The sequence below is a fragment of the Semicossyphus pulcher genome, unplaced genomic scaffold (assembly GCF_022749685.1).
Source record: "Semicossyphus pulcher isolate SPU_LCO1_2020_fin unplaced genomic scaffold, fSemPul1.0.p SCAF_20, whole genome shotgun sequence".
Classification (NCBI taxonomy): Eukaryota; Metazoa; Chordata; class Actinopteri; order Labriformes; family Labridae; genus Semicossyphus; species Semicossyphus pulcher.
In genome coordinates, this window is record NW_027211694.1 from 4,256,027 (window position 1) to 4,268,449 (window position 12,423).

Genomic DNA, 12,423 nt, shown 5'->3' on the forward strand with positions numbered 1-12,423 from the left:
GTATAGTACGGCATTTCGAACACTGCAACAGACAACCTGCCACGCTCACACCTACACCTACGGGCAATTTAGAGTCCCCAATGAACCTAACGAGCATGCCTTTTGACTGTGGGAGAAAGCCAGGGGGAACCCAGGCATGCACAGGGAGAACATGTAAACGCCACACAGAAAGGCCCGCTACGTCTGTGCCGGGATTCTGACCAGGAACCTTGTAGCTGTGAGGTGACAGCGCTAACCACTGCACCACCTGTTGGCATCTTGTGTGTCAAGTTGTAAATTCTTTCCATGTTGCCTTCATGTTTCAATCAAACACTGGAGGCTTACTCGACATAAACATTTGGACATGTGTTGTAGATACTTTTCTACACCTCCTTACAGAACCTTAAAAAAAAAACAGGACACTTAATGTGACGAGAAATTCAGTTTAAAGTCTGACAAAAACAAGTGAAGGCGAACTCTACATGAACGGTGGAGCTCAGCGAGCTGTTGGGGGTCCTATAGGTGCCACCTTCCCCCCGGCACGTCTCTAAAGGTTAAAAACACGGGAGACATGAGAGGCTGAGGCCTACCAGGACACCTGAGCCTGCGTTTACCCCGAAGGCACACACACAAACACACAGCTCATCTATTTTGCATGAGAAAAAGAGAGGCTGTGTACATAGGAGGTTATAGGATCCTCCCAGTGGGAACAGTGGGTGATTCCCCCGACTACCTCCAATCATCACACCCTGCAGGTGCTGACAAACAAACACTGTGACATTATGCAACACCTGTATATGTATTATGTAACATGTTTAGCGCCTAATATGAGAGATCTCAGTGGATAAAAAGTGTGAAGGTGCTCAGTACGTTTGATCGCAGAGGTCTTTTCATCGGCTCTTCAGCTCCGACTGAGTGACAGCAGCGTAATGCCTCCGCTGATCCTCCTCGCTCACAAACAGCAGGTTGAACAGGATAACGTTTCCTCCTCTTTGTGCCTCCAGCTTTCATCCTCTCTCGGCCTCGTGAGAAGCAGCCCGGGCAGACAGAATACCAATGACAGCCGGCGTGTACGGATCAGAAACCTAAAACCTGTCACGTCCGTCTGCGGGGAGCGCGAATAACGAGGCGGCAGCAGCAGCACAGGAGACGATCAGAGTTTATTAACAGAGTATTTACAGTCGTGGGGGGGGAGAGAGGCAGCGGTGTGTTGATGTGTGTCGCTGTGTTAAGGCTGCGAGTCCTTGTAGAGGATATCTGACACCCGGGCTCTGACTGCTGCTGCGTCCTCAGTGTCTGTGGAGGGAAACACAAACACAGCGATGATCAAAGATGGAGGACTCTCCAGTGTGACCAGATAAACATAAGGAGGACTTTCTTCTTCTTTGGTGGGAAGTCAAACTACAGTATATCTAGTTTAAAGTATAGGTTGGATATTTTTCTTTTATTTGGAGAGCTTAGCATCAACATGTTAGCATTGTGAGCTTGTTAGCATGCTATCCTTAGCTTTAAGCTCAATGGCAGAGCTTTGCCTTACGATGCATTTGATCTAAACTGTTGCACATTTCTTCTGTTACACCCGCTGAGCTCAGATACCTGACGTGAAGAGTTGTAAGAAACTCATCAACCCCAAATTCAAAATCCAAGATGGCTGCCCTGCTCTGTGTACTGAAAGCTGTATTAAAGTGGTGATCTCTAAGATCTCAGTTTTGTTCTCTTTGGTGCCACCTATGGTGATGAACTGTAATTGTGAGAGCACACTTCCCAGATATCCAGACAGTGCTGCATGTGTGACGTCCACGGTTGGCTCCAGTTGTAACTCTTGATTTTCCTGGCTGACGGTCGCTTTCCTTTTCAGACTGTTTGCTTCATCTGAGCGTCGAGTTTCTTTTTCTTTGGATTTTCACTTCTTGTTGAAGTTGTATCTGTAGTCATCCATCTTTTCTTTGTTTGTTCAGCCATAGTAGATTACTGTTTACTCGCAACACTTGCAGAGAGCGGAAAAGCAGCAGCTTAGCTCCGCCTACCCTCTCTGGCAGACCAACCACTGCTGGCTGATGGAAAACGCGTCACTAACTGGGCGCACTTGAGATTTTTCCCACAAAAGTTGCACCTTTAAGGCTTCCTTTACTTGAACCCAGTGAACTCAGGTGTGACGTCAATCCCAGCTCAGGCTTCCAATAGTAATTGAGCGCAGCATTGGTCCTGCTAAAAGAGGTCGCTGTAAAACATTCTTCTAATTTTGACTGGTGGTCACTTGCGGTATTGCAGCGTAAATGTCCAGTGCTGCCCATAGAACACCATACTGACAGGGAACCTCACACTGTAAACAAGGTACTTCTTGACTCTTGTATTTTGATCCATGGAGGTTTCATGTTGGCTAAACTTTCCTAGCATCGATGAAAAGCTAAATAGGCGCCATTTTTTGGTCCAGTATCCAGGTCTTAAGAGCTGCTTGCATGGCTGCCAACTCTTGTCATAGCATCTGTCGTCACTTCTTGGTAATAATACTTACTGAAAGTGTTTTACTTAAGCAAAACTGTTAATGCAGGACTCTCTTGTGTATTCTCCTTCATTGTGGAACTACTTCTTTCACTTACACTCTGACAGACTCTCTCTTGAACCCAGCTGATGATTTAACTCCTCGACGGCAGGTTAAAACCGCTGACAATGCGGGCGGAACTGTCCTAAGTTTAGAAACCTTTCCACGTCATGACAGAGAGCTGACAGACTCTTCATCGTCACCCTTTGGCGAGAGCGATGTTATTAAGGTGAAGGAACAGCGGGGAGGAGCCTGAAAGCTGCTGCTGACATTTTCAAGGAGGTCGGGGCGAGGCAGCGCACACAGCTAACACCAGCAGCTACATGTTCTCCTGTTCTTTATATCCTTTGCTACTTTTAGAGTTCGCTGTAATTTTAGATGGATGTCGTGTGGACACAAACACTTCACATATAAAGCAGAATATCCCCTCCTACATTCTCTAGACATTTTCACACTTTTCTTTGTCTGCTGTCTCTCTCTCCTCTCTCTACTCTCCCCGCTCTCCTCTCGATCTCCCTGTCCCTGGGCTGCTACATCAGACATTTTCCACACTGGGTTAGGTAACAAGCCTGTGAAATCACAGTGAAAAGAAACACAACAGGCCCAGAGGTTGAATTATTAACACGGGCAGCAGGAAGCTACGCTAACCCAGCCACCAGGCTTCAATAACATCAGCTGGATTCAGAGTTTTCATCAGCGCTCTTAATGCTCCAGCAAGTCCTGCTAATAACGTGTTTGTGTCAGCGTCTTTGCTTCCTCGCTGAATAGGTTTCCACTCCTTTCGCTGTGTTTTCCGGCACGGTTGATGAGCTGGTCATCCATGCAGACCGGAAAACACCGACTAATTTCTAGTTTAATCAGATTTCAGCTCTACAGTAAGATCGTTGTATACGCGACATTCAGAGAGGAGGAAAATGCAACATGACGGATGCGAGATTAATGTTCCAGCAAAGGACATATTTAACTCTGGTGCATATTTGCAACGATTAACAAAGTAATTGAGTTAGGTAAACATTGTGTTTGTCAGGAGAAGTGTGGTTGGAAAGATGCTGGACAGCAGAGAAAGAAAAGAGGAGTTTACTCAGATGTGTGGCCTGTGTGCTCGTGGATTACATCCTCTCTTTCTCAGCCAAGTTTACGTGCAGGCTTCTGATTTATATACATTCGGATGTAGAAAGGAAAACATTAGATTTGAAGCTCCTCTCTCCGTGTGTGTGTGCAGAGGTAAGTAAGGAGAAACCAGACGCCTCACGCAACAACATTTCTGTGAGCCGTGTCCGTACTGATTCAACAAAATCTCTGACTTACATAAATCAGTTGCTCTCAGCGTGATGAAAGCCACCTGTTCATTAGAAGTTGCGTGTCGTGACATCTCATCATCACCATAATTGTTGCCCCTAAATAGCTTTTTAATGCAGCCTGGTTCTGCTCCATTTGTGGGCAAGTTTCAAGAGATAATGAAGAACTGCACAAAGTGGAGCTGCATGAATGCTGTTGGTAATCAGCAAAGAAAAACAGAAGAGGGGCGGCTGTGGAGTGGTGGAGTCGGAAGGTTTGGGGTTCAATCCCTGACTGCTACAGTCACATGCCAAAGTGTCCTTGGGCAAGACACTGAACCACAATTTGCTCATGAAGGCAAAACCATCAGGCGTGAATGCAAAGATACTGATTGGAGGTGAATGTGACATGTAGTGTAAAAGCGCAATCATCATTTTTTACAGCATCAAATAACTTATTAAAAATAAACTTGTCAGAAAAAAGAACACTTGGACATAAATCAGCATGATAACAACTAACTATAATGACAGAAACCATGTTTGAGAAAAATTTATCGGGCGTGTATTTTGATTTTATAGTTTGACCCATGTCCCACCTGTTAACATGGAGGAGGCGGGCTTTATGAGCTATACTGCAGCCAGTCAGCAGGGGGCGCCCGAAATGTTTTGGCTTCACTTTTATGGAGCCGTCATGTCGTCCATCTTTTTATACAGTCCATGGTACAGTCCATTTACCGTTTATCAACAGACATCGTCTGAGTATAACAAAACGGCCGCCATTGGGAAGTACATTTTCACAGCCACCAGAGTTTGTTTAGTTTATTTCACTACAGCGCGTCTCTGACAACGACATGAGTGAGCACAGCATAAGCGATGGAAACGCAAGTTAGTTAACCACTACAACGTTCGTATCCTTAATTGTTTAACTGAAATCCGCGGTGACGGGCTAGCTGTTGCTGTCACGGCTACACTAGCACGTCGCGAGATTGTGTACACGTGATCTCGCCTGCGCTGATTAGATGCGCAGAGGGTTGAAATAGCGCTCTAACAGCTCTAACGGCCAGGTTTCCCTCGCGGTTTGCTGTGGTTTTAACACGAGTTTCACTACAAATCTAGGTCACAATGTATCGTTCTGTATGGGAACGATGAGGTGCGTCCCTGGGATGCATGGATAGTGAGTTTACTGTGTCCTTCTCAATGTTCTGCATAAAAGAGCCAGAAAATAGTCACATTTAAGGAGTCAGAATCAGATTATTTAGTTTTTCCTTTCATTAAAAATAGTTAAACCCGATTAATGGAATATAAAAAACTCACCGCAGCCCTTTATTTTATTTAGTTAAAATGTTCCCTCTAATTCCAAACTAATTAGGATGACAGCTTTAACGTTCTTAAGTTAAACAAGATATTCAGGCCCTGTGAAGAAATGCAGACAATCTGAGCAAGAGAGTTACAACCGGTGTGGACACATCGTAATACATAATAATATGTTAATGTAACAAGTTGTCTAAACCCCTCAGATGCGCCGTCTTAAAAGAGAATCTGTCTGAACAAGTTGTTCCTTCATGCAGACCATTACGCTCTCCAGCAGGCCGGCCCTTGTTAGCAGTAAAATGTGCCGTGTGGGGGTAATTTCTCAGCCTCTTCCTCATTAGTATTCAGCTCCGAGTTTCACAACAGAACGGCAGTCAAGTTGGCTACAAATATTCACAGTTGGTCTCAGAACAACAAACAGAGGAGAGGTGGCTTTGAATTTGAATAAGAAGTTTTAATCTGAACTCATTACTGCCGCAGAGTTGTTGGTTTACTTACCGACTCCCAGCGCTCTCAGGCGGCTTTTAAACTCCGGCTTCTCCTCCAGGACTCTGAACAGGTTCGTGGACTCCATGTGCTCCAGCCCCACCTTCCAGTAGACGTAGATTTTGTGGTTGAAGCTCACATACACCAGACAGGGGCTGTTCTTTCCCTCCTTACACGTATACTGACCTGAAAACACAAGTAAACAACATACATGACGGGTGGTTTGTAATCAATATGAGGCTGCAGTGTTATAATACAGTGTGTTATGTGAATCCAAATGAACACATCAGGAATCCTCCGCTGCCCGGCTGCTAATGCGAGTCTCTGTAACCGAGCCAGCGTTCCACACAAACAGAGGAGCCGATGTAATCTGCTGTAATGACCCCACAGAGCATCAGAGAGCAGAGAGGGCGAGAGGAGGCGCAAAGGAACAAACCCCAATTCACCAGGGCAGATCGGACAACGTCTCATGTCTCTTTAATCCACTTACTGCCGTACACGTCTTTAAGTAAACACGGGCTCCTTCAATCACTGCAGGAAGAGAATATTAAATGGACAGGAGGAGGAAGAGCAAAGACAGGGTGAAGCCACAGCTCAACGCTGCCCCCTACTGGCGGATTAGATGCTTTAAACTCTGCACAGGAAGCCAATTTTAATGTGAGCTGTCATTTATGGTCATTTGTCTGCAGGGAATTAGGAGCAGGGGATTTCAGCGACCTGCATTTTTCCTGTTATATTTTAAGTGTTTTATACCCCATGATTCCCTCACCCTACGTCTGTGATAATGATGTCAGTTCACAGGCTGTAAAAGGTTATTCTTGCAGTTACTTGCTGAGGTAACTCACCCGCGCAGAAGGCGTTGACGTTCTCATCGAACTGGAATCGCACGACCGTCCGATTGTGGTCGATGATGTAGGTTTGACCGTCCCAGGCGCACGCCACCACCTCCTCTCTGCCGTCTCCCTGAGAGCAAACGCACACACACAGACATGATTCCCAAACAAGTGCGACTGCTCTAAATGACCCATAAAAATTATACATTCTATCTAGACATTGGTCTTCTCCTTGAAGGAAATGTGTGCTTTTGAAAACATTTATGGACGTCTCTACTAAGTTAAAGTAATAAATTTGAAGATGTTCATGTAAATAAATGTCTGTTAAGTCTCTATCTGTCGCCGAATAAGGTAACACAATGGTGATTGAGCCTTTGCATTTGCAGTATTACAGACAATCACAAGCGGCGCCCAGTTAGTGACGCGTTTTCCAGCAGCAGTGGTTGGTCTGCCAGAGAGGGTAGGCGGAGCTAAGCGGCTGCTTTTCCGCTCTCTGCAAGTGTTGCGAGTAAACAGTAATCTACTATGGCTGAACAAACAAAGAAAAGATGGATGACTACAGATACAACTTCAACAAGAAGTGAAAATCCAAAGAAAAAGAAACAAACTCGACGCTCAGATGAAGCAAACAGTCTGAAAAGGAAAGCGACCGTCAGCCAGGAAAATCAAGAGTTACAACCGGAGCCAACCGTGGACGTCACACATGCAACACTGTCTGGATATCTGGGAAGTGTGCTCCTGTAATTACCGTTTATCACCACAGGTGGCGCCAAAGAGAACGAAACTGAGATCTTCGAGATTCTAACTTTAGAAACTGTGATTTTTAAAAGGAGAAGGATCAATTTGGCTTTTAAAAGCAGCTTTACAGATACGACTGAGGCACTGGAGGTGAAGGCCTGAGAGTGTACAACAACAGTCTAACTAAAAATGATAATAATCAGTCATTTAGCTCGACATAAAAACACACAAACTCACAGTCACGTCGAGCTTCTGCAGGGCAAAGAGCTGATGATCCACCTGAACCGACCACAGCAGCTGCTCCGAGCTGTCCATCAACTTCAGGGTACCTGCAACCAAGTGATGTAAGGACGATATAAGTGTCCATTTCTTATAAGCTACTTCTACTAAAAATTAAGAATACATAAAAACTTCTTATTTTCTGATTCTAAGAAGTTTGCTTTAATGGTTTATTTGTCCAACTTTCGTGTCGTGTGCAGCTGAATTTCTATTTAAAGTGCAGACAACAATGAAAAGCTACAAATCTTTTATAAGGAAGCTAACTGTTTCTAAAAAAAAAGGGCAGAGAAAAATTAAATCAACCCTGAGTCTGTCAAAACTTCTCGCCAACAAGGTGAGAGAATCATTTCCGCTCTAACAAGTTGTGACACCTCCTCTCTGCCGACGCTGTGACTACTAATCCCTGAAATTAAGTCGTTGAGCAGAACTGAAATACATCCTCTAACAGCTCCTCTTAATGTCCTTAATTCTTTAAACTCTGGTGTAACGTCTCTCCTCTCTGTTGGCTCATCATCGTACCAACAAGAGGGAGTGTGTGAGCTGGCAGCCGGAAGCCTTCAGTGATGATAATCCCTCTACATCCTCCCGTGTTTAAATATTGATGAACTCTCCAGCTGCTCTCGGAGCTGTTTGCCAGATTTCTGCTGCTGCCAGGAGGATCCTCCGCACGCTGACGTACGCACGAGTGTTGCTCCTTAACGTATCACTACTACTACAGATACAGCACGAGTATCACAGGACAGGTGTTGATGACTAAATGTGTTGGCTAACTGGTTAAAGGGCGCTGAACTGAAGACAGAAATGATATGTGGTGTGTTCGCCCAGCTGGTGTTTACGCTGGATTCTTACAAGAGGAGAAAACATGAGGTCATGCAGACTGACTACATTACGACTCAATTATTAAACAGTTTACTTATTAGCAGTGCATGGAGCCACATGGGGCGCAACATTAAATTACTGCTGCACCGTGACCTTATATAAATACATCATTATGAGTACAAAGGAAAGGCCTTTTGTGCTATAATGTAAGGTGGGGAGCTGCTGTGTGGTCTCAGCTGTTTATCTGTACTGTTGGGACGCATACAGTTTACACAGAGATGCTAAAAACAGCTATCAGAGGGGATGCTAATTTGAACACCTACACTAAAATACGAGATAAAAACTGTGAGTGAAAAGCATAGACTGTATAAAAAGAAGGACGACATGACGGCTCCCTAAAAGTGAAGCCAAAACATTTCGGGCGCCCCCTGCTGACTGGCTGCAGTATAGGTCATAAAGCCCGCCTCCTCCATGTTAACAGGTGGGTCAAACTATAAAATCAAAATACACGCCCGATAAATGTTTCTCAAATATTGTTTCTGTCATTATAGTTAGTTATTATCGTGCTGATTTACGTCCAAGTGTTCATTTTTCTGACAAGTTTATTTTAAATTACTTATTTGATGCTGTCAAAATGATGATTGACAGCTGTGTTGACAAATTAGGCTCCTGCAGCCGTTCAGTTCCGGTTGAGCAGAGCGGAGGACGATCCGCGAGTGTAAACGTAACTAAAACAATCACTACAGTCATTGAAGTTTCCATACCTGTGAACGTTAACCTCAGACCAACACAGAGAAGCTGTTCTGCTGTTAAACACGCCTGCGTGCGGGATCCTTGCTGTTTTTTCGGTAAGTTAAGTGTGTGTTTGGGTTAGCGGAAGTGGCTACCGCCGCTTCATTCGCCGATCTCTACTGCGCAGACTCTGGCTCCGTATGACGTCGCCATCGCCAGCGCCTATCACAGGGGCTATTTTGGCATCAATTTCGTACAATGGGAGCAGATGGAGACGCGTCGTCCATTTATATATACAGTCATTGGTTAGGACGCATACAGTTTGCACAGAGATGCTAAAAACAGCTATCAGAGGGGATGCTAATTTGAACACCTACACTAAAATACGAGATAAAAACTGTGAGTTAAAACAGATACAAATTAAAAAGAGTAGATTATGGTGCAAAAAATGACACATTATAAAACATTACATTTAAAACGAGACATAAATGTGGAGGATTCATGACTCACCGTCCAGAGTGCAGAGAGCAAACAGCCCACATGTTGAAGATTCCTCTTTGGAGCCTGTTGAAAACATTAAACACAATGTTTGAGTAGCTTATATAAAGAGTAATAAAGACAAGCACCTCATTAAACTGCACACACACACCTTTGCTGATGCTGCCGATAAGATGAGTGGACACGTTCTTGTTGTGTATCCGCCCGGTGGTCAGATGGAGAACTACGTCTCTAGAGGGTCCCTCACTGTGAGAGAGAAATCAAAGCAAGGTTTATGCACACAAACACATCTTTCTGTGTCTATATGTTCGTAATATTAGTCGGTCTACCTTCCAGGGGTTGCAGGGGCTTCTTCTCCAGAGCTGTTAGAGTCCTGTTGGGTCCAGGAGCACAGCAGGATGGCGTATCCGCAGCCCGGCTGGGACACCATCAACTCCGGTAAACCCTCTGGATCGGGGTTCACTGACAAGCTGTCCACCTGCAGCACAAGTTAGACATCAGGGTGTTTATGAAGAGGATAATCAGCTTAATGAGAATAAACCCCCTCAGACATTGAAACACTTTGAAGCTCCTGAATTAGAGAAGACGAGATTTTCTATTCATGGGTCTAACAGTAGATTCTCTAGTCTTTTATCACTTCCTACTGAATAATGTACGACTTCCTCTGGTGCTAATGGTGAGTGTTTAAGTGAGGTCTACCTGCCCCTCCAGAAGCCATTTCTTCAGCAGGACCAGCTGCCCTGATCCCTGCTCTGAGCTGTCGGACGGCTCCTCCCAGCGGAAAGCTCGCACCACCCGGTCTGTGTAGCCCACCACCAGCTCACAGCGACCGTCCCCGTCTATAATGCAGACATGTGCACACACTATCAAAACCAGTACTAAAGATACATATATGTATAATATAAAAGGGAGTTCAGGATTTACCGATATCACTGATGAGGATGACTTTGGTGTTGGCAGGAATGTGTTGGGTGAAGAGCGGCTTCTGGTCGTCGAAGGACATGAACTCGTGCTGACTGGAGGAGTCTGATTTATTCGCAGTGGCAGCTGTCAGGTCGAAGAGGTGAAACCAGCCCTCTGCACCCACAGCCACCACGAAGTTCTGTCAGACAGGAAGAAAACGTCAGCACCAAAATATTTATCAGACACAGCGTTCACTGCTGATTATACAACAACTCACCCTGCCTTTGTTGCAGACGTCTCCTACTGCTACACAGGTCAGCTGCAAACAGAGACACATTATATGATCAACAGACACAACTTCAGGAAAATAAATCATCTTTGTTTGTGACAGATTTCTGGTGCTGACCATGCCCACGCAGGTTCTCGTGACCCACGGTTTGGAGTCATCGTTCTTGTACACAAACAGCTTTCCACTGGTGTCCCCCACCACCAGCTCGTTCAACTGTAACAGACATCACATTTATAATGATAAGAAGCAACAAACCACCACTTTTTATCCAGAGTAATAACAGATGAGTGATTTTAATAACGGTTTGGGAACTGATGTTTTGTTTAATCATGCTTGTTTTGACTGATGCATCGTCTGATTGCTAAGAACAACAAGAAAAAGCTCTGACAGCTCTGAAATTTTCATCAGGTTTACTCAGCAACGGTCAATATTGACCCGCATTAAATTATGTGAGGGTTAATATTAACCTAGACATCATTTTCATTATCAACACATCTCTGTTAAATTATCAAAGCTTTGTCCCCAAAAACATGTTGCCTTTTTGAAAGAGAATCTAAGTAGAAAATATTAAATGAACTAAAATGTAAAATGAGGAAACTAAGGAAGAAAAATAAACGTTATTCAAGTTTAGTTACCGAGTCGTTGTCTGCATCTCCCAGACAGATCGCATGTGGAAACAGAGTTCCTGTAAAATCCAAACTGACACGTTGAACATAGTTCAAAGCCCGCATAGCTACAACAGAAAGCTATAGTTTAAAACCGATAATACCCCCTCGACATGCGGACAGCTTCTCTTAATATTAGTTAAAGCAAAGATAGCTCGTTAGTTTATAGCTAGCTAACGTTAGCTGTCTTCGTCTTAGGGGTTAAAATGAACGTTAGCTTCTCCGACACAGCGCGATATAAGACCACATGCTTAACTGCTTCTAAAATACGTCTACGTTAAGTTACGTTAAAGCATTTAATATATATGTTTTGTGGCTCAATAAGTGCAAAGTAGCAAGCTCAAAAACGCCTCTTCCTAGTAAACAAAGTCATGTGACCTGAAGGACTACGGAACCTCCGTAGAGACAAATCTTCTTGGCAACTCTGATTGTGATTCTTACGTATTGTACGTGGTCATCCAGTATGATATGTTAGTTTTAAGATAAAAAGAAATGGTGACATTTTTGTGGGCTAGTGTAAGAGCATATTTTTATTGGTTTTGTTTTTAGAACCAACAAGCAAGACAAAAAACCAAAACAAAAAACAGGTGACTGAAATAAAAATGATCCAACAGACATAGAAACAAAATAGAAATTATAAAAATTAAAAAGGAAAAAAAATGTAAAAAATATATTTTAAAAGGGGCAGTTGCACAAAATAAGGAATTAAGATTTTATTTGCATTTAGCTGGATGGGGGGTTAAGCTTAACTTTAATATAGTGTATACATGGTTTCCATGTGTTGTTGAAGTTGTCACAGGAACCATAAATATTATTTTAACTTTAACCTCTTCTTTGTTATTTACGTTTGAATAGAACTATAACAAAAACAGTACATTAAAACCATTCAGCACTCCAACTCCAAACCCTCATAGACCTTTAATGTAAATGGTTAAAGGGTTTTATTTTTATTTTTCTTCTTTGATTTTTTTATTTATTTACCGTTTAACCCAGAGCATATATATTACTACAATGATTGTTGGGTATTGCACAGTTTTATTATGAAAAAAGTTCCGTGTCTCCGGGTGTAATT

General features: G+C 43.6%; 1 protein-coding gene across 1 annotated transcript; it reads right to left on the minus strand.

Moving 5' to 3' along the window:
* Nucleotides 1-351: 351 nt before the first annotated feature.
* itfg2 (integrin alpha FG-GAP repeat containing 2) lies at nucleotides 352-11,656 on the minus strand. The gene is made up of 12 exons (XM_069671375.1): nucleotides 11,322-11,656; nucleotides 10,804-10,899; nucleotides 10,675-10,716; nucleotides 10,419-10,596; nucleotides 10,194-10,333; nucleotides 9,824-9,972; nucleotides 9,646-9,740; nucleotides 9,507-9,560; nucleotides 7,404-7,495; nucleotides 6,441-6,558; nucleotides 5,608-5,781; nucleotides 352-1,275 (listed from the first exon to the last, which is right to left on the minus strand). Exons 1-12 carry the CDS (start codon nucleotides 11,415-11,417, stop codon nucleotides 1,208-1,210), a joined length of 1,302 nt encoding a protein of 433 aa, XP_069527476.1. The 5' UTR covers nucleotides 11,418-11,656; the 3' UTR covers nucleotides 352-1,207.
* Nucleotides 11,657-12,423: the final 767 nt, after the last annotated feature.